Source organism: Phoca vitulina, unplaced genomic scaffold (genome assembly GCF_004348235.1).
Source record: "Phoca vitulina isolate PV1807 unplaced genomic scaffold, GSC_HSeal_1.0 scaffold47, whole genome shotgun sequence".
NCBI lineage: Eukaryota > Metazoa > Chordata > Mammalia > Carnivora > Phocidae > Phoca > Phoca vitulina.
The window spans coordinates 223142-248183 of record NW_022589750.1 but is presented as its reverse complement, the minus strand read 5'-3'; the positions used below and the strand labels follow the sequence as shown (position 1 = coordinate 248183).

The following is a 25042-nucleotide window of genomic DNA, read 5'->3' as shown; positions in this document are numbered from 1 at the left end:
GTTATCAATAGTATTCTGATAACCCTCCAAGTCTCTCTAGCTAAGAATTAAAAACAAAAAACAGTGTATTTATGCCCATAGGTTTTTTAAAACTAAACCTATATCATCAGGGGCACGTGGGTGGCTTCGTTGGTTAAGCATCCGACTCTTGATTTCAGCTCAGGTCATGATCTCAGGGTCCTGGGATCGAGCCCCGCGTGGGGCTCCGTGCTGGGCATGGAGCCTACTTCAGGTTCTCTCTCCCTCTGTCATCCTGTCCCCTCTCCCCACCCCGCTCTCAGCTCATGGTCTTTCTCTCGTACACATTAAACCTCTCATCGTTTCTTTCCCTCGTCCCTCAGATCACATCTTCTGATGCTGGCAGGCTGTGGTATCAGAAATCCAGTGTGAGCCGGCAGGAGGGGGAAGCGGAGTTTACTGAAGGGATGGAGGGGTGCAGGTGCAGACAGAGTGAGGGCCTGGGAGGCTTAGAGAGGAGAGTCCCCTCTTTGGGGCTGCAGGTTTTTATTGTGCATCCAGGAACAGGTTAGAACAAAGACGAGGGTCGTTATTCCTTAGAGCCAGTAGGCCCTGGCATCCAGTTGTCTAGTGCCAGTGGTCTGAAATGTGTATACGATGGCTTCGTCCAGTCATTTTCACCTGGTTGTTCCTTAGGTGTTATCTGTCCTGGAGAAATCACTAACTACTTATCCCTTACAAGGAGGACACACACCGCATTCTGAGGACTGTGTGAAGTGGGAGTGCAGGTCTATTCTTGCTAGAATAGAAGTGGGGAAAAAGCAAAAAGCAGGGTTTTATGGAGTCCTTCAGTTTCCCTGTCTCATTCCTATATGTCCCATTTCTGAGAATGAACAGACTTCTACTCAGTTGCTCTGCAGAGAAACCTGTGTGTTATTTTTAAATTTTGATATGAAATTAAAATGACATAGAAGTAGCTTTTTAAAAGTGTACAGTTCAGTGTATGGCGTGTAGTCACAGTGTTGGGCAAACCACTGTCTCTTTAGTTTCTAAACTTTTTTCATCACCCCACAGACACCCACCATGGCCATATCCCGTTTCCCCATCTGTTGGCAACTCTGTTCTGCTTTTTGTCTCTGTGGATTTGCCTTTTCTGGTTGTGTCCTATAAATGGAGTCCTACAATATGTGACCTTAGGTGTCTGGTTTCTTTCACTGAGCCTAGTGATTTTGAGGTTCATCTAGGTTGTTGCTTATACCAGTACTTCATTCCTTTCTGTGGTTGAGTCATACTCAATTGTGCACATACTCCATAATTTACCCACGGACGTTCGAGTTGTTTCCACCTTTGGACCATTACAAGTAATGCTGATATATAAACATTTTCGTAGAGCTTTTATGTGGACAGGTGGATGTCTTCCTTCCTCTTGGGTATATACCTAAGAGTGAATTACTGGGTTATATGGTAACTTTGTGTTTAACTTTTTGAGGAAATCTCCGTCATTTTAACCCTCACATCACCAAGTTTGATCGGTTGATTCTTTCCCCAAATGTCCTTGTTTCCCGTCATTATTCCCAGTGGCATCCTACTAAAGGTACACTTTCCAGGATTACCTTTATGGCTTCCTTTTTGGTTTCTTTGTTGTCACTGTGGCCTTATTCTGTGTCATCTTTCACACTCTGCAAGATTTGTTTTTTAAAATGTGAATCTCATGGCCACCTCATTGTTTTAAAAACAAAACAAAACACAAACCCTTCAAAGGCTTGTCATTGCCCTCTGGATACAGGGCTTACAAAGGCCCTTTGCTGCCCAGCTTCTGACCTTCTGTCTGCTCTCGGCTGCATGCCCTGCTTTGTTCTAGCCAGCTCCTGATCTCCATGTTTCAAGTTCTTGTATAGGCTCCTCTGTCTAAACCTCGCAGCAGCCATCCAAATACTTTGTCTTTTTTCCGATGTCTCGTCTCTTTTTAGAAGCTCTCTTCTGTCTCTTCATGATTATAAGGTGCCCTTCTTTGGGCCCTCCAAATTACTGTACTGCTGTTGGAGCATTTATCACACATGGTACTTTCCTGTTTACTTCCATGGGAATCAGGGGCTGAGATTCCACAGGAATCGAGTGTCAGGGATAGAGTACACACCAGAAGTATGATTACTGGGAACTTAGCAGAAGTCAAAAGACGATTATTTGGTAAATTATTTAGGGAAGACCTCACGGGAAAGGGAAACATTCGTGAAGGTGTGGTATCAGTTTGTCAAATACCTATGGGTCCAGGCCCTGGGGGACCCCTGCTAGGGGCAGAAGCCAGGACAAAAGTGAGATATCGGATATCTTCAGTATTGCTTTTGTGTTACAAGCAGTAGACATAATCACTCCTGTGGAAGAAAAGCATGGAGAGAATGTACAAAGTGTTTTAGAAATTATGGTGTATTGACAAAAGTGAGAAGCAGTGATGTACTTTCTGGGACATGTAAGGGAATTCTTAAGGATAATTTTGACCATATATGCTAATTGCAGAACTTAACCCACCTCCATTTATAAAACTGCACTGGACTTCTGATGGAAAATGCAGCAAGAGGGTGATTTTCTGGATAAATTATAGAATCCTCCCAAGAGGGGCGCCTGGGTGGCTCAGTCATTGAGCGTCTGCCTTCGGCTCAGGTCATGGTCCCAGGGTACTGGGATCAAGCCCCAATCAGGCTCCCTGCTCGGTGGGAAGCCTGCTTCTCCCTCTCCCACTCCCCCTGCTTGTGTTCCCTCTCTCGCTGTGCCTCTGTCAAATAAATAAATAAAATCTTAAAAAAAAAAAAAAAAAAAAATCCTCCCAAGACTTGAATACAGTGTTGAAAAAAATGGTCTGAGAAATATGATAATGTTCATCTAGGATAAAGAACATGACTGCCCTTAACTTCGGTGGTCTGGGCTCTGCCCCGCCCTGGTGGACTTTGGGGTAGGGCTCCGGGTGCCCTCCCTGCGCCCTGCCCTCCCCGCATGCATGCTGGCAGCTCAGGGAGTGTTTACATGCAGAAACAAAATGCAATTCTTATCTTCATGTCTTTCCATTTTCAGTATCCTTTTAAAAATGTCTTAGACTAGCTATTTAAAAGTAAAAATACATTTCTTGCATTTTGAAATACAGTACTGATTTAAAACGTTAGATAGGTCTACGTTGTCTTTTAGGCAAAAATTTAGACTTCTAAAAAATCTTTCAACTTTTGAGAAAAGTCATTCATATTTAAATATAAATAAAATTTGCCTTTAGGCTCTGTGTTTCACTGGCATGTTGGGGTGTTAAATCCTAGTTGTTGAGTAGCATCTCCTCATCCCTCAAAAAATTAAGATCTTCTCCATTACTAACACACTTTATTCAGTCCTCTGTAAAAACACTCTGGGTCGTATTATGCTTACTTTTATCATTAGACTGAACTCTTTGAGGCTGATTGCAGGAAGCATGTGAGAATCACACACCTGTTCAGGCCCCCAGCACATCCCTCCCAGACTGCTCTCTCTCCAGCGCTTGGCCCCCACTTCTCAGTTGGAGCCAGTCAGTGTTCCCTGTTTGAACTCCCTGTTGCTGATTTCTATATGCAGTGTGTGTGTATTTACTACCATGATAGTGTTGATTGCTTCACAGGCCTGTTTGTGTATTAATATGTGTCAAATTTTCTTTTTTTCTTTAAGATTTTATTTATTTATTTGACAGAGAGACACAGCGAGAGAGGGAACACAAGCAGGGGGAGTGGGAGAGGGAGAAGCAGGCTCCCCGCTGAGCAGGGAGCCCGATGCGGGGCTCGATCCCAGGATCCTGGGACCATGACCTGAGCCGAAGGCAGACGCTTAACGACTGAGCCACCCAGGCGCCCCGTATCAAATTTTCTAATTTAAATACGTGCAGTTCACTGAATGTCAGTTATACCTCATTAAACTGCTGTTTTAAAAAATCTGAGATAATACCCACCATCAGTAGGTCATTATTAAGCCCTGTGTGTCTAGGAACCATCAGACTGCACTCCTGACCTGGTCCACTAAGCTCCCTTGTTGGCCTACGTCTCCCCCACTCCCCCCACTAGTCCTTTGCTTCCATCATTTTCCATCCATGCCAGAGCACTCTCTCTGGAAGAGAAAATTCTCATGATACCACTGCCATTCCTGTAGGCTCCAGCTGTTCTTCTTTTCCTGTTCTTCCTCCTCCTCCTCCTCCTCCCTCCTCCCCCCTCCCCCTCCCTCCCTCCCTCCCGTCTTCCCCCCCCTTCCTAGTCCTTCTTAAAAAAAAAAAATTTATTAAGTGATCTCTACACCCCATGTAGGGCTCGAACCCAGGACCCTGAGATCAGGAGTCGCACGCTCTTCCGGCTGAGCCAGCGGGGCGCGCCTCTCGCTATTATTGTTAAGCCACTCCTGTGTGCCGGAAACTTGGCTGGCAACGGGGTCAACACACACAGGCAAGACATGAGGAGTCTGCTCTCTCCTTGCTGAGTCTGAGAACACCAGCTGTAGACGTGTGTCCCCAAGGTGACAGAGGGCTTGTCACACAGATACACACTGGTATAAATGAAGGTTGGCTAAGCTCAGCAAATTCCCACAGAAAGGTATTTAGGCTTCGGCTGGTGCTTCTGAAAGTGTACCCTAAAGACCACAGTGTAGGAATGACTGGGAGTACTGGTTTGACTTACTGGGGGCCACAGTCTGTGAGGGCTGGGCCTGGATATCTGCATCTTAACGAGTTCCATCTACCACCGTAGGGCTGCCTAGAATGCTAAGGGCCTAGCTGGAAACCAGGGTGGAAGTGAGAGGGGTTAGAACGTGATCTCCTGGACAGTTTGCTTCCACGTCACGTCCCTGTGGTACAGAAATGGAAGTGTTTTGGCCATCAGGTGGCATTTTACTAGTGGACCCAGGTATATCTGCTGAATAGTTTGGAATTTATAACATGTACATTCAGGTTCTGTAATTTATCTGTTGGGTGAAAATTATATGCCTAAAAGTTTTGATCAAAAAAATTTTTTTTTTCCACAGAACTCAACAAAAATCCAGTGGAAGGCTTTTCAGCAGGTTTAATAGATGACAATGATCTTTACCGGTGGGAAGTCCTTATCATTGGTCCCCCTGACACACTTTAGTAAGTACCATGGAACGGACACTAAAGTAGCTCTCTTAATTAATTCAAATGGAAACTGCTTTGGCAAACTGAAGTGAAATTATTTTTTAAAGCAGGTGAAATGGCTGTGTTTAGGTGAAATCATTTATACTAAATGATCATGTCTAGGGTTTTTGTGTTCTGCTTGAAATTCTAGTGTCTAAAACCTGTTGCTTTCTTAAATATATAATAGTTTCAGAAATACAAGCTATTTTTAAGGTGAGCCTATATATAAATAATGTATTTTTTACGTGGTTTTGGATATTGGGTTAATTTTGGCAGGATGGGGGAAGAAGAAAATCCTTTATTGAAATGTTTCTCCCCTTCCCTTCCCTTGTGCTTACTGTGCCTTCACCCCCAAAGGGAACATTGTCATTTCAAAGAGAAGTCTTCTCCATTCTTAGCACTTTATCAGTTTAATTAAAGCGTAGTATTACACCTGGGAGATTTTCATACAGAACACAGTTTCACACACCAGTGTCTCCAGGCTTGAGAACTCTCAAGGTCATCAATTTGAGGGCTTCTTTAATCGGGTCCCCACAGAATACTGATCCGAACCATGGTGTTCTGACCCTAAAATGAACTGATGTTTACCTTTTTCCAGTTTAATAAAAGTGATTGTTACAGCTAATCCCTTTTTTTAAAATTTTATTATGTTATGTTAATCACCATATATTACATCATTAGTTTTTGATATAGTGTTCCATGAAACAGCTAACCTCTTTTATTTTATTTTATTTTTTATTTATTTATTTATTTTTTATTTGTTTGAGAGAGAGAGAGACACAGCGAGAGAGGGAACACAAGCAGGGGGAGTGGGAGAGGGAGAAGCAGGCCCCCCGCAGAGCAGGGAGCCCGATGTGGGGCTCGATCCCAGGACCCTGGGATCATGACCTGAGCCGAAGGCAGACGCTTAATGACTGAGCCACCCAGGCGCCCCAACAGCTAACCTCTTTTAATTAATCCTTATTAACTGATGTAAAGTCAGACAACAGATGCAGTCGAGTCAAAGAGCAATAGAGAGAGAGCTGGGGTTTCCTCAGGGTCTTGTCCTACATTTTAGATTCAAAGACCACAGTCTTATTTTCTGCTCTGAGTGTTTGCAGACAAACTTAAACTTAGGAATGTTCAGTGTTCTGTAAGGTGGGTCATGACTACCTGGTGTTAGCGACTAGTGTAAGTTCCATCGTGTTTATAGAAGTGGAGGCATTGAACAGAATGCAGTGACCTTTTCAGGTCACCAGTGTGCCCCACACACCTGAGGGGCAGATCTGTATCTGAGTTTCTTGGGGACTACACTTGCTCACTCAGCTGTGGTCCTCGATGGCCCTAATAAGCAGGCAAGGATTTTGATATCGTAGTTTCATTTTAGGTGTTCAGAGATGGGGATCCTCCCCCCGCAGTAAAACACCTGATGGAAAAGAAAATTCAGGCTACTTGGTACCAGGGCACGCTGGTACGGGACATACAGAGTGAGTTGTGGTGTGGACTTCGGGTTTTCGAGCGTCTGGAAAGGTGATTCATGTTTTGTCACGATTGTTTCCAATCAGAATTTTTGCTGATGTATTTCTCAGTGCCATGTTTGTATTGGTGATGGTTGCAAACTAAAATAACTCAATTTGGTCATTCCATGGTGTGTGTTTGGGTAGATAATAGGAATTGTTGAAAACCATCTTTGAGGTATCCCCCCACAACCTTAATTACTTGAAAGCAAATTTCTTACTAAATTTTGCATGTAAAACCATACATATAACCTGGTTTATAAGCCTGATGAAGTTCAGGTTTTCCAAGCTAAACGCATTGCCCGAAGTTTTATTTGGGAGACACGGGGACATTCCAGTGACACAATCTTGTTACTCCTACAGTTGATAGGAGGTAACAGGAGGAATTCTTCTGAACTGGTGTCTGTCTAGAGGATGAGTTGGGCTTCCAGGCCTGAGCTCTGTCTCTAAGGACCTCACAGAACTCTCACACTTTCTTGTGCGGTGGTGGCACGTATCTCTAAAGACTGTTAGCTGGTACCTGTATTTAATGTGTACCTTCAGCTTCACCAAAGACAGCCACTTTTTAATACTCACCATACTGATTAATAGTCCATTCTTTCCACCAATTAAAAACTTACTTCTGGCCTTCAGTGTATGTTTAAAAAATGCTAGCTGCTGGTGTGAGATGTGGGTAGCAGAAGCAAGCCTTTGTGGCAGCTCCTCTGGAGTGTGACTTCCTGAGGAGACAGCTGGTGGCCACTTGCAGTCCTTCCTGATGGGACAGCTGGGCTGTAGTTAAACTCTGCCACACACGGGGAGCATCCTGTGAGTAATGAGGCCTTGTGGCATTGACAGACATTGTAATCACCATCCAGAATAACCTGGAAATGATTCCTTCTTGTTAAAATCTTTTCTAAAATTCACGTGTGAAAGTTATGGGATTTTTTTTTAAGCCCTCAAAGAGGTTTAAGATTTATTCTTTAATATTTACTGAGTCTAAGCCGTCCCTTGGGCAGTTTCCTACTTAGAATGGTTGCAAAAATAAAGCATTACACTGGCATTTACATTGCTCATTCATCTAGCTCAGCTGTTTCCAAGCGGTTTTACATTAGATGCTGGGAACAGGACCTTGGATTAGCTCAGTGTCGTCCCTGCCTACAGAGAGGTTACACTTTAGTCACCGCGTGGTCGCTTGATTGGCGATGGCCATGGTGGAGAAGGGCGCTCACTGGGGGTGTGGCAGGTTTGGGATGTATCAGAACTTGTCCCAGAGGAAGACCTATCTAAAATGGGAACTTAAGAGTTAGTGTAGTAGTTAGTAGACTTCTGGCTACAAGCAACAGAAATCTGACTGTAGTTGGCTTAGAGAATAAGAAAGTATGTTGTCCTGGCACTGGTAGCAAAATGGTTACAGGAGTTTTGAGTGTTTCAGAAGATCACCCAAAGGAAGAAGAGAGGCTGGTTTCTTCTTAGTTGTGTGTGTGTTGTATGCAATGGGAGCTCTCTGGCTGACTGGCTCTTGTCTCCTGTGTCAGAATTGAGTTACTAGCTCATTCCCACCCAGTAACTGGTAAGATGAATGAGGTGGCCGCAGGTGGTTTAGATTAGTTCTTCTGGAATGGAAGAGATTTGGAGCTGTTCGCAGCTAGGGTCAGCGTTGACTGGACAGGTATTCTGGCAGAGACCGGGGGGCGGGGGTAATGACAGAGCTTCAGCATTTCCGAGGGGAACTCTGGGTTGTGGGGCCCAGAAAACGGGACGGCTCCACGATGTGGTGGTGGAGTGAGGTGAGCACACGGGAGGTCAGAAAATGAGGCTGAACAGGGAGTGGAGGGTTACTTGAAGTTCATAAACACTGTTGAAGAGTTTGGATTTGTCTTCACAACCATTGAGGACAGGGGTCACCAGTTAGGTTTCTATTTTATAACCTGCGTATCCTAACTTTGGGTTTATGGATTTCATTTTCCTTCAGCTTACTTGCGTTTTATCTCTGCAACAAAAATTTGTTCATAACAGTGTTATTCTAAAAGTTTGTCTATAGTGAAAAAGATGGGCTGGGAGCTGGGGGCTGAGCATGGCGACCTGCAGGACGGAGTTGCACACACAGCCTTTGCTCGGGGTAGAGGACGAGAGTGTGCCCGAGCACGGGTCCCTGAGGAGGGAAGGGAGGAAAGTGTGATTAGAAGTAAGCTCCCTGTTTCATGGTGAATCCAGTATTTCATGGTGTGTGTTGCTTTAACAGTAAGGATGTTACTGGTGTGAAGAGGGTAGAGGCCGTGTTGCAGTTGTTGGGGGGGGGTCTGTTGGGTGTGGGTGTGCAGACCTCAAGTGTAAATCCCTGCCCAGAGCGGGGGGGTTGGGGTTAGAAGTAAGTGGAAGTTAATGTGGGCTTTGATGGTACCCAATTTTTGAGGACAGGGATTCCAGTCAGCTAATACGAGGTGGATCAAATCTGTCGAGATGAAGGGACCCAGGGAGGCTGCTTCCAACCGAGGAGCAGCATTACCAGCAGGTGAAGTGTGAGGGCCTGTGGCAGCTCTTTTAATGTCCTAACTGATTAATTCACTGCTTAATAGTTCGATCATTTATGTAGTGATAGCAAGAATTAATAATGTACAGACATTCCTGAAAAGCTGTTGTGTTCCTTCCTGTGATGTCCTTAGCGTTCATGTAGTCACTAGAGGGCACTGTACCCTCTTCAGTTTAGGTAATCAATAACCAGCATATTCCAGCTTGCTTGAAGACTGAGCGTTGCCTGAGTATGAATGTAGCCATTTTATTCATCTTTACATGGTATTAAATGTGTATTACTCCTCTGCCCATTAGTCTGTTAAGAACAGATTCTCTAGGCTGTCTTTCTGTGAGAGCTGAAACTGGTGTGCGTACCTGCGTGTTCAGCTCGCCGATTATCAGGTGGTGTCCACAGAAGTAGACTTTTCAGGCAGGAGCGGCAGCACGTTTTTCAAGAAGTTCAGGAGCCTGGATATCACCATGTAATTACAAATTTTATAAATTCGTGTTAGTGAATGGTGAATGTGCACCTTCTTTTATCCCTTAAATTTTTCTTTCATCATCAATGGCTAGTCTGCCCAGGAAGTACGGTTTATTTTATTCCTTACCACTGACAAGGGTGTGGAAAATATGGAGAATGTTAAGATTACATGCGTTTTATTGTTTTGCCTTTTTCCTTGAGTGGATGTAGAACATGTAGAGTCGGTTAACCAAACTCTGGTTAATATTATTTTACAGTAACAAAATCCTTTTACAGTTCTACGCCATATATTCTGTAACGAGAATTTGGAAGGAAGGAACCTTGTACTGCCATTGCTTGGCAAGTGATGCGTTGGCAGCCAGGCCACATCCCTTCCTGTTCAGCGCTTCAGAACATGGGCTCTGGGGCCTCTGCGCAGCTCCCCAACTCTGCTTCCTGTGTTAGCTGTGTGACTTCGACCAGTTACTTAAACTCTGTCTTAGCAGTTCTGTCTTTAGGGTAGAAACCCTGTGCCAGGAAGTGTCTGGGATGTTCAGTGTTCTGTTGCATGTAGCAGCAAAGAAATGGGAAGCAATCAAATATCTTATGAGTGTGATAAATAAATTGTGAAATGCGTCAGATAAAATGAATGGACAAGAAACAGGTATCACCAGGAATATTTTTAAAAGAACAATGTTGAGCAGAGTTTGAGACGGCAGCATACAGTGTATCATTTAGATAAAGTAAATACGGCAGAGTGGTAGGATCTGACAAAATGGAATGATAGAATCTGGTCCTTGTAAGATTTTTGCAGTTTAATACAAAAACAGTGAGGCTCGTGGAAGACAGTTGCTAGGCTTAGGTTTCTCAGCCTTTTCTAATGTGAAACTTCTGGTTTCACACCTCCTTTTAACATCATGCCGATAATTGTACTATTAGTATTGTGTGTGATGAAGAGAATAGTGGAAGTAGTGGAAGATATTTTTAATTCACAGATGCTTTTTATTTTATTTTTATTATAAACTGTCATTTTACTCATCACAGTAACATCTTTGCATATTTGAAAAATAGTGAATATGTGACATATTAATGTTTAGTTTACAATATTTCATATCCTGGGGGTTTTGCACTCATCTTTGCTAATTTGGCTGTTCACTGGAAGCTTGCACCCACAAGTTGGGACCACTGAGCTTGGTTTAAAAAACAGGTGGGATTCCCCAGGTGAAAGAGATGTCAAGGAGTCCACTATAGGAGAAAAACTATACGGAATAAAGTGATTGGTTCAGAGTGGGGAGGGCGCTGTAGACAGAGTGAAAATTGTGTGCTTTAAACCCTTTGAGATAATTCTGTTAATAAAATTTGATATTTTAAAGATTGAAAATAATTTAAGAGATGGAGGCAATTTTTGAGGACAGGGATTCCAGTCAGCTAATACGAGGTGGATCAAATCCGTCGAGATGAAGGGACCCAGGGAGGCTGCTTCCAACCGAGGAGCAGCATTACCAGCAGGTGAAGTGCGAGGGCCTGTGGCAGCTCTTTTGATGTCCTTTTACGTAGATTCTTAGCTGTTTTCTGTGTTTCTGGCTTTTTTCCACCACAGCCCATCATCAGAAGTGTTCTACATCCTGACCTGATGTAGACTATGTGCATACATTTTAGTGAGTAGAAACATGCATGCAGATTACATAAGTCAAAGAGACTACCTGTGAGAAGCGCCTTGTTTTCTATTTGATTTTTATTTGTTAAACAAGAAAACTGGTTAGTGAGTCACCCCCAGTTTGAAAAGCGAGTCCGTACAATCAACGGTCCCAGGGCCACTGTGGCATTAACCCGCACAGTTGGGGTAGCCGGGGCAAGAAGGTGCCCACCAGTGTGGTGTGTCCTTCCCAGCGTCTCCCTCAGGTGTCCAGGTTTTCCTCTTCAGTAAATCATTCTGTAAGTTACGAAATGGAGGCCATATGGCAGGCATAAAACTGGTCATTTTTCTTCCTTTTTACCCCTGGATATCTGTCCCACATTCAGTCTGTTTTTCTTCCAGTGCAAAAGGAAAAGATGTTCTTTCTTTTTCTTGGTGAGGCCCCTCGCTCCCCTTTCTTTCTTTCTGCTTCCAATGGCTCAGTTCTTTTTCTGGTGTCCCTAGTCTTTCTACCAGCACCTTCCCATCTCCTTGTAAACAAATTAGGGTATTTTTTTTTCTTCCTTTTTAAAGCCTTGCATTTGTGCTGTTTCCCCATCTAATTATCCTGTTCTTTAACTGTCAAACTTTTTAAATTGTTCTGCTCATCATGCTTGTCCTTGACCACCCCATTCTCTCTTTCACCCTGTGTGGCCTTCTCCTGTTGCTTTTACCACAATTGTGTTACCACAGTTACCCTGTGTGCTGGGAGCCCATTGGCCTTCCCTAGGTATTCAGAGGTATTTGGTATTAATGATCTGCCTCTCTGTTTTTAAGTCCCCACCCTCCCCCCGCCCAAATCCTTTATGATCAGAAAAAGGCAATAAAAATTAATACTTGCTTGTGGTTAAAAATTCAGTCTATATTGAAATGTACAAAGCAGAAAGGAAAAGATCCCCGTAATCCTGGCTCCAGAGTTAACCACTGCTATGTACGGGGGCTGTATTTGCAACAGGTTTTCTGTCTGTATAGAAGCATACCCCCATTTTTCCTTCTTAAGGACAGATGGGCTTATTCTATGGATACTTGTTTTTTTAAAAGTTTAATATTAGATTGCTCATATCATTTCAGTAGCTATTAGTGATGTTTTGCTTGATAGTTTCTTCTGCCACCAAAATGGTAAGTGCTTGTGAAACCAGTGATCTCTAATGTTGTTTTCTGTTTGATTATTTTACGTAAAACAGTGCCTCACACAAGTAGGTAATCAATGTATATTTGTTCAGTGAATGAAAACCATTTAAGGAGCTGAGAATTACATTTCTCGCTGGCCTGACACAAACATCAGCACGTGACCCTGCTCTGATGGAGCGTATACTGAACTGTAAAAGAATCAGATGTGCAAATAGATGTTGGAATAAAGAAATGAAAGGTCAGTGTGACAGAGGGACACAGCGGAGAGTTAAGATTGGGGAGTCAAGGGAAGTCTCAAGAGGTAACGTTGAAGCTAAGTTCTTTTTTTTTTTTTTTTTTTAAGATCTTATTTATTTATACAAGTGAGCGAGTGAGCATGAGCAGGGGAGAGGCAGCGGGAGAGGGAGAAGCAGACTCCCTGCTGAGCAGGGAGCCCGATGCGGGGCTCGATCCCAGGACCCCGAGATCATGACCTGGTCCAAAGGCAGACGCTTCACCGACTGAGCCACCCAGGCGCCCCAAAGCTGAGTTCTAAAAGATGACAAGGGGAGAAGGGTATTTCAAGCACAGGAAATGGCTAGTACTAACGACCTAATGCATGAACTTAGTTATATGCCCCATGAGGCTGACTTGATCTCATTGGTTTTTGTTGTTAACATAGTACACCTCATTGTACTGTTTTGACAGTTCTTCAAGAACAGTTCCTAAGTAAATGGCACTGATCTAAGACTGCACTAATACAGCAGTTACTGGCCATATGTGCTATTAAATTAAATAAACTTAAAAATTCAGGGGCACCTGGGTGGCGCAGTCGGTTGAGTGACTGGCTCTTGGTTTAGGCTCAGGTCATGATCTCAGGGTCATGAGATCGAGACCCACGTCGGGCTCTGTGCTCAGTGGGGAGTCTGCTTGAGAATGTCTCCCTCCCTCTACCCTGCCCCTCCCCTTGCGTGCTTGCTCTCTCAAATAAATAAATAAATCTTTAAAAAAAAAATTAAAAACTCAGTTCCTCAGTTGCACCAGCCGTATTTCAGGGGCCTGGTGGCTACCATCTTGGACAGTCTGCCCGTAGAACATCTCCAGTGTGCAGAAAGCTGTATTGGACGGCACTGCTCTGGAAAGTCACTGGAATGTAAACTCCTGGAGAGACTTTATACCTTGTTCACTGCCAGTGTCTGGCATGTAAAGGCTGAAGAAGTATTTGTTAAATGATGAGATGAATGGACGATTGGAAGGTCAGCACATCTTTCCACACAGGGAGCAAACAAATTATGTGTAAGTTCTGAGTGAGAAAGAGCTTATTGTGCTTGCAGAACAGAAAGAAGACGGGCTGGAGTGGAGGGAAGGGTGATAGTCGGAGAGCCACATGGAGAGCTGACGGGCAGTTAGCCTCTGGACTTAGATTAGTGCCCTGGGAAGGGATACAGGTTGTTAGCACAACAGTCATGTGACCTGATACGGATGCCGGTTTAAGGCCGGCCGTTTCTTTCATTTCCTACTTCTCGGGAGTTCGGTAAGGTTGTAGGTGTTGCCCGTCTATTAAACTGAGTGTAAATGATCTGCTTGAGACCCAGGTTATTAATTCACTTCATATATAGTGTGAGCGCTAGCACCCTTGCTTTATGTTTGTTTTAATAATTGTCAATATGCAGGAATTTACAGGCAAGAACATGTTTTTGTTTTTCTTCCAGTGAAGGTGGTGTTTTTAAGGCTCATCTCACTTTCCCAAAAGATTATCCCCTCCGGCCTCCTAAAATGAAATTCATTACAGAAATCTGGCACCCAAATGGTAAGTTTATCTAGTTTTACTTTTACATTTGCTAATATGATGCCTGTCACTGAGGTTTTCAGGGTCCATAAGAAAGATGTAGTTCTCAGTGAAGTTACTTTGGGATTTTTGTACTAAGTTCACTGTGTTCATTATGCACTTGGCCTTGTATTAGCTTGTTTAGAACAGCAGGAATAGACATCATATAAAAAATATTTATTTACTTAGATTTCATCTCTTTTTGAGACTCCTGATGTTCCAAACTAGAGGCAAGGCTATTGGGTGATACTTGCCATGAATACAGCTCTTACAGTTGAGATAATTTCCAAGGTATTAGGTGACTCATTGTCTACTACAGAGAGTATAGGAGTAATTAAACCTGGTTTTAAAAATTGGTATTTCTCATCTTCACTCTTAGACCATGGGCAGCTCTTAACTTTTTACCTATATTAGCTGTTAAAAAGGGAGTGTCCTGCCTGCCTCATAAGGTGACTGACAGGGTCACATTAGATGCTGGACTTTGTGTTTGAAGCTTTGGAAAGCATCCAGTCCTGCTGTGCCTGAAATGTGGTGACTCTGAATTTTTTTTACCCAGAGATGTGCTACCATTTAAAATCCACTTTGAGTCAGAGGTTAGGCTAGATAAACTGTGTTTATACACAGTCTCCCTGAACTTTTGGCCTTGTTTTTTGTGATAGAGCTTGCAAGCATTTCTTTCCTAAGTATTTTGACTGTCAGTATTTTGTAATCAGAGTTGTCGTTTTTTGACTCCTGCGCTGTTCTGCATTCTGCTTCTCATAGTCAACTTTGCATTGCCAAGGAGAGAGGCTCCTGTATTAGTCTGAGCAAAAGTCTGTGAGAGAGGAGTGAGTGAGTGAGTGAATGAATGAATGAATGAAGGCTTTATTACAAGGGTGTGGAGAATATATTAGAGCCCAGTGGCTTGAGAAATGGACGGGTCTTGAGAGACTGGAACTGGCCCCGTACTTGTACTTGTGCCCCCTTGTATCAGTGCCGAGGGAGAGAAATATCTCCTAACAGTCTGTCTGTGGTAGAATGCATTAACGATAGTCCTCCATGGAGCGCGGATGCCTGAATCTACCGCATTCGCCTCTTCTTGCTTTGCTCTTTGTTTCCTCTCTTCCTAGGCTTTGGCAGTTTCTCTTACCCGTCACTTGAGTTATTTGAATTGCACCTATTTCAAAAGAAGATGTAACAGAGCTTCTGAGTGTTGGCGTCACCACACGTTAGCTGTGTGATTGTAGGTGGAGCCTCTCTGGGCCTCAGTTTCTCTGTGAGAGCACGTATGTGAGCAACACGTGGGACTTCTCTTCTTTGGGGAGGAAGGAGAAAAGTGGCCTAGGTGGTTTAAGAGGACAGCTGATGAAATGAGGATTTGTTTTAAGGTTGAATCATTTTTCAGGCCATGAGGGAAGAGGCATCAGTGAAATAATGAAGACTTGACTGGAGAGAGGAGGTGCTTTGTGAAGGAAGGGAACCTGAGGAGGTGGTGGGGCGGGGATGGCAGACACACGGAGAGTGGGACTCAGGAGGTGTGTGAAGACATGGGACGAACGGAAAACCCAGCCGGGAGTGTCTGCAAGGCACTGGAGGTGAAGATGATTCGTCAGTCACGGTCCCTTCCTGTGAGGGTGTCCAGGCCTGCGAGGGGGGAGAACGGACACGCAGATGTCACAGTGACGTTGAGAGGACCAGTGTTGCTGCCACATGGTGTTGGGTAGTGGAAGAGAGGGTCAGGGAGTACTTTCTAGAGAATGTGATTCTTACACAGAATTTTGACTGTGTGAACGCCTGGCTTAAACTTTGTTCCTTAGGCTGTGGTTTCTCATTAAATTCTGGCACTTTAAAGCTGTGTGGTAGCTTCACGTTGACTGTGTCTCCTTCTGGAAAGATGACACCCATGGAGGAAAGATTGGAAGGGAAAGCCAGACCGACCGCCAGGAGACATGGAGAGGGTTTTGTCAGTGCTGCGGATAAGAGACCATGGAAGCTTGAACGGAGAGTCGTAGCAGGAAGGGAAATTGAGTTACTCTCATTTGTGGACTAGCAGATGTGGATGGTGGTGATGAGATAAGAATTTAGAATTGACGGAACATCCACAAAACAATTGTAGAATCAAAACCACAGCAAAACACCACTTTACACGGGCCAGGGTGGCTGTCATCAAAAAGGCAGATGATAAGCAAGTGTTGGCGAGGACACACAAATTAGAGCCCTCCTATACTCCTGGTGAGATTGTAAAGTGGTGCAGCCACTGTGGGGAACGAGTCTAGCAGTTCCGTTCCGAGATAGAAAAGCAAGAACGTTGAAAACACGTCCACAGGACACCTGTCCTTGAATGTTCCTATCAGCAGTGTTCATAATGGCCAAACAGTAGAAGCAGCTCCAGTGTCCATCATTTATGAGGAGAAAACCTGCTCTTAATATATACACATTATGGAGGGCAGCCCCGGCGCGCGTCACCGACAGGATGAGCCTTGGAAACATGACACTTGGGGAGCGAAGCCGGTCACAGAAGCCCACACCGTGTGGGACTCCGTTGAGGTTGGACTGTCAGGATCGGCAGACCTAGAGCTACAAGGTCGGGTTCGTGCTTGCCTCAGGCTCGGGGGAAGGTTGTGGGGAATGGGGAGTGATTGCTAATGCATATGTGGTTTCTTTCTGGGGTGACGCGTGTATTCTGAAATTGATTGTGGCAACAGTTTACAACTCTGTAAACATGCGAGAAGCCGTTAACTGTGCACCTCCGTCTCAGTAAAGCTGTTAGAGATGCTGTTCTGAGGTAAAAATTCACTTTGTGTGGCTTAGATGCATTCCATTTTGGATTTGCTTTTCTTGAGGTATACTTGCCATTTCCACTTAGATAGTTAGATAAAGGTGAGTGTAGGGCCTTGGTATTGATCCGCGTCAAGGTGAGCGGGAGCGTGTATGAAATCACTGTGTGCTGCACCTCACCTTACACCATGTTCTCTGTCAGTTACAGCTCAGCAAAACTGGGGGGACAGAGGGGACGGGGAACATTGTGATGGGAAGAATGAGTTAATTTCCCCGCAGAAAAGATGGCTAATGCCGGAGAGTGGGGTAACATCATGTAATGTCACAAGTCAGACTAAGGAAGACTGGAAGGTGAGAGATCGGCTCAAGAGCCAGTGAAGAAGTGTGTCACGGAGGCCGAGGGAGCTGTCCTCAACAGTGTCCCTCATTGTGACCCAGAAAGGGGGACTTTAAAAGCACCCAGGAGAAGGTTGTTCAGACCATTTTGTGAGCAGTCGTGGCATCCTGATAGGGAGCAGAAGCCAGTTTCCAGTGAGGAGAGAGAGAGAGAGAACCCACTTTGTGGGCGTGTGGAGAGGGTGGGGGTGGGGGTCAGTTGGGCTTCTGTCACTTGAGACACACAGCTTCCAGGGAGGGGGTAACTGGGAGGGTACATGTGGTTTGGGTAGTCGAGGCCGAGGCTGGTGGCTAGCTGTGTATGGGGGAGTGGATTTAGAAAAGGGGATTAAAACTCCAAATGGAGTAAACAGTTTCAAGTGGCTTTAAAAAAATAGTATTAGTTATTTGCTGGGTGTTGGGGGCAAGAATTTTCTAGTTTCACACATAACCCATCCTGAAAGACTAAACAGAGTGAAGATAAATGGTGCAACTGAATGCAGAATAAGGTTTGTAAATGAACCTCATGTCAGTAAGGGCGGCAGCGAAGATCACTGTTGGGGCGTGAAAGTGAGAGGAAAAATTTACGTGGGGAAAACTAAGGAAGCAATTTGGCAAGAAAAAACTAGACATTTGAGTGTATAAATGAGTAAAGAGTAAGAATGGACATTGCACCAGAGGAAATACGTGTATTTTCTATACCTGGAGAAATTTCACCCCCAAAAGCATTTAGGAAAAACCAGATTATTTTTCACCTTTTTAATTTAAAGATTTATTTATTTATTTTAGTGAGAGAGGGAGAGAATCTCTAGCAGAGTCCCCACTGTGCACGGAGCCCAACACAGGGCTTGATCTCACAACCCTGAGATCATAACCTGAGCTGAAACCAAGAGTCGGATGCTTAACCCACTGAGCCACCCAGGTGTCCCACCTGTATTTCACATTTTAAACTGTAATTTGGTAATAGGTCTGAAGCCTAAAAACCTTTCATTTAAGAAAATTATGTTTAAAATGAAAGGACTCGAGGTTAAAAATTTAAAGATGCTGGATTATAACAGTAATTTCCAAAAAAGGAAAATGGATCTTAAATTGATTCTCTCTGAGAGAGTTTTATAGAAACATTTAATACCATGTTTTCAAAGAAAATGACTTGGAAAAAATCCTTTTTATGTAATGTGTGAGGAAATTATCTAAAGAAGATGGTAAAAGCATTTTGTGTTGAACTTTGCAGTGTGCTTACAGTTTGTTGTTACTTTTCCTGCCTCTAGATCTAGTTACTGCACCCAGCAGATTTTACCGGGAGGTGGGGGCCTGGGACATGAGCGCGCTTGTACAGCCACGTGCACAGCACGCATTCGGGAAGGGTTTGCTGGAGAGCAGCAGTATGTGTAGACTCCGGCGCGGCTTCCCCAGAGTTTTTAACAACAGGGGAGGTGCCCAAGTCAGGAGACGAAAGATAACCTTGAGAATTACACCAGTCACAAATCTGGGGGCGCCTGGGTGGCTCAGTCATTTAAGCGTCTGCTTTCAGCTGAGGTCATGATCCCGGGGTCCTGGGATGGAGCTCCACGGGGAGCCTGCTTCTCCCTCTGCTGCTCCCCCTGCTTGTGCTCTCTCACTGTCTCTCTCTCTCAAATAAATAAAAAAAAATCTTTAAAAAAAATCTGTTAGACTTAGGAAGTTAGGAATGAAGTAGACATTGCCATTGATTTTTTTTTTTTTTTTGATGGGATTTGGAAATTTGGTTGAAAGACTTTTTACACCGAAAATTCTTTTTTTTTTTTTTTTTTTAAAGATTTTTTATTTATTTATTTGACAGAGAGAGACACAGCGAGAGAGGGAACACAAGCAGGGGGAGTGGGAGAGGGAGAAGCAGGCTTCCTGCAGAGCAGGGAGCCCAACGCGGGGCTCGATCCCAGGACCCTGGGATCATGACCTGAGCCGAAGGCAGACGCTTAACAACTGAGCCACCCAGGCGCCCCTACACCGAAAATTCTTATATTTTTTTGTCTTTTCTAACATTTTCCAAATAAGTATATTTTACTATTATTATTTTGTATTTTGCAGTGGAGAAAAAAACTTCACCATAAAAGATTAGTGATGATTTTGGTAGTTTCACCAATAAGGAGTATTTGTGTGATATAAATGAGCTGGTGGGTTCGAAGTTCACCTTTGTTTTGATCAACAACTAATTTGTGACTTGGATTTTAAATCCTAGTTTTATAGAAAAGATGCCTCATGACTGTCATTTAACGTTGATGAATTTTCACTGGCAATATGACATGCTCCTTTTGTAAATTTGGGTGCACTCCTTTTCCTGAAAATGTAATTTTGCCTTTATGTGATTTAAAAAGTGCATTAAGAGGTTACTTCTTATTTTTTTCTTAGGAGAGTCTCTGGATGTTTGACTGTCACCAATTTAGATCAGCAAGTTAGTGAGGAATCTAGGAAATCATTACATAGAGACTCAGTTCTGGTATTTGGATCGTATACTTTATATACAAACAGAGCAGATTCACTGTGTTTACTGCGTGTAAAATGCTAGACCCCATCTATGTGCCAGGTGTCCTGAAGTTCTGCACAAATGGGGGAGAGTCTCTTGGCTCTGACATATGGGTCCTGTTTGGTAAAATCTGTGGTCTTCCTAAAAAGTGAACAGGTTCCATTTTTGGAAATCATCTTCTGTATATATTCAGTGTTTGATAAAGGACCGTGGGAGCCAGGGCCACATCCATAATAGGCACTTTATGTTTAACCATGTTATTTTAAATACTTTAAACAGGACTCTTACTCTCTAATTTTGCAGTTGATAAAAATGGTGATGTATGCATTTCCATTCTTCATGAGCCTGGGGAAGATAAATATGGTTATGAAAAGCCAGAGGAACGCTGGCTCCCTATTCACACTGTGGAAACCATCATGATTAGTGTCATTTCAATGCTGGCGGACCCTAACGGAGACTCACCTGCTAACGTTGATGCTGCGGTAAGGCCCTCGTGCAAATCTCCCCTCCCCTTCAGTTACACTTGATTAGAACGACAGTGTGTGTGTGTGTGTGTGTCTACAGATCGATTTGTATACATTTATGTTTCTCCTGAATCTGTACAAAAATGAGTTACAGACATAACTAAGCTTTACTCCTAAATACTTGAACCTGCCTCCTTTAAGAATAAGGACCTCGTCTTTCATAGCTATAAACACGCTTCACCTAGATTCACCAGTTGTGGCGATTTTACATTTCCCCCCTAAACTATTTGAGAAGTCTTTATCGATGCCCTGACTCTCCACGTGTAAACACTTCAGTGGCCTCTCCTGAGAACAAGAGCACCCTTTCTCATACCCACAGCACAAGTCTGTCATTGATTCAGTACTGTTCCATGCATACTCAGCTCATACTCAGATTTCTCCAGTATTGTTCCTCATACCTGCTTTTTTTTTTTTTTTTTAAATCCAGAATCTGGGAACCCACATTTTATTTTGTATTTATGTTTTATTAGTCTCCTTTACTCTGGATAGTAGTCTAGTGTTCCTCAGCCTTCTCTTCTCCTTTGAAAAGCCTTTCATTGTAATTCTTATTCTTAGAACTTTTGTTAGTATATATCAAAGCCAGGAGATTAAATTCACTTTTCTATTTAGGTAACTTTTATATAGGTAACTAATACAAAAACTTGGGTGATAGTATATAGTCTTTGTAGAAAAACACTACTTTGATAAACCTTTTTCAAATGTATGCCTTTGCATTTTTATATTTAGTGATCAAATTGAAGTAAAAAATTGACAGAAAACCATCCTAGCTTTTTATTTAGTCGAGTGTCAGTCCGAGAACTCTAAGAGGCGGGAGAGGAGAAGAAATCCTGTGGAATCATTTTGAGGGAGAACTAATTCTTGTTTATTTTGATTCATGCTCAACTATAACTCTCTCTAGTAAGATCAGAACTGACAAATTGTATCTTAATCTTCATAAAGGTTAAAATTAAGGATAAATTAAGAGCAAGTACCTGAAAGTATGAATATGCAGAAGTTATTAACTCTTCAGAGCAGCTGAGTCCTGGCACCACAAGGACTCCTGAGAAAGGGCAGCCCTTGCCCGATGCTGCTTGAAGCTGAACTATGCAGATGGGCCTCAGATCTGCACACCATGGGCCGTGCATCGTCATTCTGATTACCGCTTGAAATCCACTGCTGCTCTTGCTGATTTAACCAGTTGTCTCCTATTTAAGCCACAGGTTGCACATAGTTGCATTTACCTTTCACATCTGCTCTTCCCTCTCGCATTGTACACCTTGCCATGTTTTCATAGGTGTTCTGTTTGTTTGCTTTTCTGACCTCTCAGTCAGTGATAGCTATTCCAGGAGACCCCCATTTTTCTTGGACATCCCTCTCCTGGACCCCTCCATCCTTGGGCTTCGTATTAGGTTGGCTCAGACTGCTGCATGTCTATCTTCCTTGGACTTCCCCTTCCTGCTCTTCTGGATGGGATTATCTGTTCCCTGGATCCTCTTTCTTTTTTCTTGGTTGACTTCTTCCTGTTGTACCTCATCTGAGAGTCATGTTTCAGGAAGGCTATGTAGGAATTAAGACCTGGGTCCTTACCTGTCTCGGAGGGTTTTTATCCTACCCTCATACTTAAGTGACAGTTTGTAGAATTCTGGGGGAGGAATGCAGATTTCTACAGAATTTATCTTTTCGCATTTATTGTTGCCGATGAGGAAGTTGATGCATGGCTGACTCTTCTGCGTTTGTGGGTGACCTTTTCTTTCTTCCTCTGTTTTCCCTGTTCCCTTCAGGTTCTTTTCTGATTCTTGGTCTTCGAAATTTCACGTTGTTGTGTAGAGTTTAAGATTTTTCACTTCTGTACAGTACTCCCCCTTCTTCATCAGTGGTGTGTTACCAAGTCCCCCAGCGGATGCCTAAAACCGGGGATCGGTACCAAACCCTATGTGCATCAGGTTTTTTCCTATATGTACATACACATGATAAAGTCCAGCTTACGGGCTCAGTGAGAGAATTACAGCGATAACTAATAATAAAATAGAGCAGTTTTAACAGTACACTGCAATAAAAGTCGTGTGCTGTGGGGCTCTCAGTACCTCAGTGTCCTGTGCTCACCGTCCTTATGAGGGGATCATGTGCCCTCACGACGAGATGAAGCGGGGTGAGTGACTCTGAGGCTCCTGTTGACCTTCTGGTGTTATGTCAGAAGGGGGACCGTCTGCTCCTGGACAGACCAGGGTCGGCCGTGGGCAACTGAGCCCACAGAGAGCGTAGCCGTGGCTGGGGGTAGTGGGGGGACTCCTGTGGTCGGCGTGTACTTGCAGGACTTCAGCTCTGGGAAGTTTCCCTCATGTATAGTATTCTTTCCTTCTTGTTTTTTATTAATTTTTTATTTGAGTGTATATCCCTTCCTTATTTGGATTTGTAGCTGCTGCCCAGATTGATTCTTGTGCTCTGGTTCATCTAAACTTGTGCTGATTCTGAGTTCCTATTGAATTCTCATTTTGGCGGTGTTACTCTTAATTTTAAGTAGCTTGTTCTTTTCTGCATTAATTTCCTTTTTCATAAAATCTTGTCACTGTTTGATGAAGTTAATAGTTCTTCCATCTTGTGCGAGTTCTAATTAGATTTTTCAAAGTTAAATTCTGGTCATTCTCTGAGGCCAATGTTTTCTTTTGTGTTTCTTTTGTATTTTGAAGTCTGTGCCAGAACCCTGTAGGCTTTCTACACAGCTGTGCATGCATGACTCCAGATGATAGGACATGCAGGTCTAGGAAAGCACGTGCACACACATAGCGTCAGCTCCACTCCAGTGTGCGGGCAGTGAGCCAGACCCTGAGCTCCAGACTGGAGAGGCGGTTCCGTCCTCGGCCCCACGCTAGTGGCCCTACATCGAGAGAGCTCTTCATATAAGTGTCTCTCAGTGTACCGAAACGGTCATCACTCTTTCAGGAAAGTGTTAGACTTTTGGATATAGGTGGGAGGAAAATGCCAAACTGCTGGGCTGTATCTCTGTTTTCGTTCCTGCATCTTAGTGACTCTGTCTAAACTGTGCCTTCTGTTCGGTCGGCCCTGTCCCTCCCTTGCTCTGGTTCCAGGGAGACTTCTCTCCTCTGCTCCATGTTTCATTTCTCTGCCATCTGCTTTTGGTTTTCCAGAAGAAATTTCGCCTTTGTGTCGGCTGTAGTTTCTGGAGCCTCCAGAGGGAGCCGGCAGTCCTTCCCGTGGCCTGAATAGCTTACCTGTAAGGCCTTTTCCAGTAATATGAAACTGTCCTTTTTTTTTTTTTTTTTTTAAGATTTTATTTACTTATTTGACAGAGAGAGACACAGTGAGAGAGGGAACACAAGCAGGGGGAGTGGGAGAGGGAGAAGCAGGCCTCCCGCTGAGCAGGGAGCCCGATGCGGGGCTCGATCCCAGGACCCTGGGACCATGACCTGAGCTGAAGGCAGACGCTTAACGACTGAGCCACCCAGGCGCCCCTATGGACTTCTTTTTTAAGAGAATTGTGCCTGTACAGGTTAAGGGATTTCTGCTCTTGTGTCCCAGCAGAGTGCCTGGCAAAAGTACTTTTTGACTACTTTTCTGACTTATCAACTTCTCAGCATTTTAAAAGTGTGCATGATGCCAAAGCATTAACATTCAAAATTAAAACTAGTATTTGAGATTGTAAGAAGAGCTTGGATAAAGTCACTTCATGTTACTTTTGTATCTACAGAAAGAATGGAGGGAAGACAGAAATGGAGAATTCAAAAGGAAAGTTGCCCGCTGTGTAAGAAAAAGCCAAGAGACTGCTTTTGAGTGACATTTGTTCAACAGCTGTAACTTCATTATTTCAGGGTGAGTTCATTTTAAAATCCTACTCTTTTGCCTTGTGATAAATGGCATATACATTTTTGGAAGTTGTGTGATTTGGATTTTTGAAGTGCCTGATTTTACTAGCTTCATTTCTTTAGTGGGAGTGTCCAGTGATCTGTTGTTTTCTCAGCAGAAACCGTGTGACCCACGTGTGTTCTGCTCCACTAGACTCCGCGTCTTGCACTAGATATCTGTCTCACTGGCCAGTGTGGGGTCGTGATCTCTGTCTTCTCACTGATGGTACTTGCTTCAGTGTGGCTTATAGTAAAGGGTGACACGAAGTTTCACTTCCTAAGTTGTTTTTTTAAAGGAAGATCATATTTTGTAATAAACTGGCAAGACCATTAAACATCTATCTTCCATGTCTTCTTTCTTAATTTCTTTTTTTTTAAGATTTTATTTACTTGAGAGACAGGCAGAGAGAGAGAGCACAGAGGGAGAGGGAGAAGTGGGTTCCCGGCTGAGCAAGGAAGGAGCCTGTTGTGGGGCTCGATCCCAGGACCCTGAGATCATGACCTGAGCCAAAGGCAGATGCTTCACCGACTGAGCCACCCAGGAACCCCTACCTTCCATGTTTTCATTGGTCTTTATCTCCCTGTTCATAACTAATAGGGCCAATAGGAAAAATTTCCCTTGTATTGTATACCATCTGTCCGAAGGTTTTTATTACGTCCAGTAGGGAGTCAAGGATAGAAGGGGACATGGTGTGGGCCACTGACCAAATGTGTGACATTTTAGTTACTTGGTTTCTTTTCTTTCTTTTTTTCTTCTTAAATGTTGGGGTGATAAAATTATTTAGGACATGGAGCATGTAAAGGAACACAAGTCATGGTGCATCCTGTTCCTGCCACCTGTTTTACCCTGTGTTCCCCTCTTCTGCCCCAGCCTCTTCTCATAC

The 25042-nt window shown here is 43.6% G+C and overlaps 1 protein-coding gene across 1 annotated transcript in view; it reads left to right on the top strand.

Moving 5' to 3' along the window:
* UBE2G1 (ubiquitin conjugating enzyme E2 G1) overlaps positions 1 to 25042 on the top strand; it is a 98044-nt gene that overhangs the window by 60768 nt on the left and 12234 nt on the right. Inside the window, exons 2-5 of the mRNA XM_032431655.1 lie at positions 4972 to 5074; positions 14045 to 14142; positions 20099 to 20277; positions 24005 to 24126. Coding sequence (XP_032287546.1) covers positions 4972 to 5074; positions 14045 to 14142; positions 20099 to 20277; positions 24005 to 24091 — 467 coding nt within the window. The 3' untranslated portion in view covers positions 24092 to 24126. The remainder of the gene's footprint in view (positions 1 to 4971; positions 5075 to 14044; positions 14143 to 20098; positions 20278 to 24004; positions 24127 to 25042) is intronic.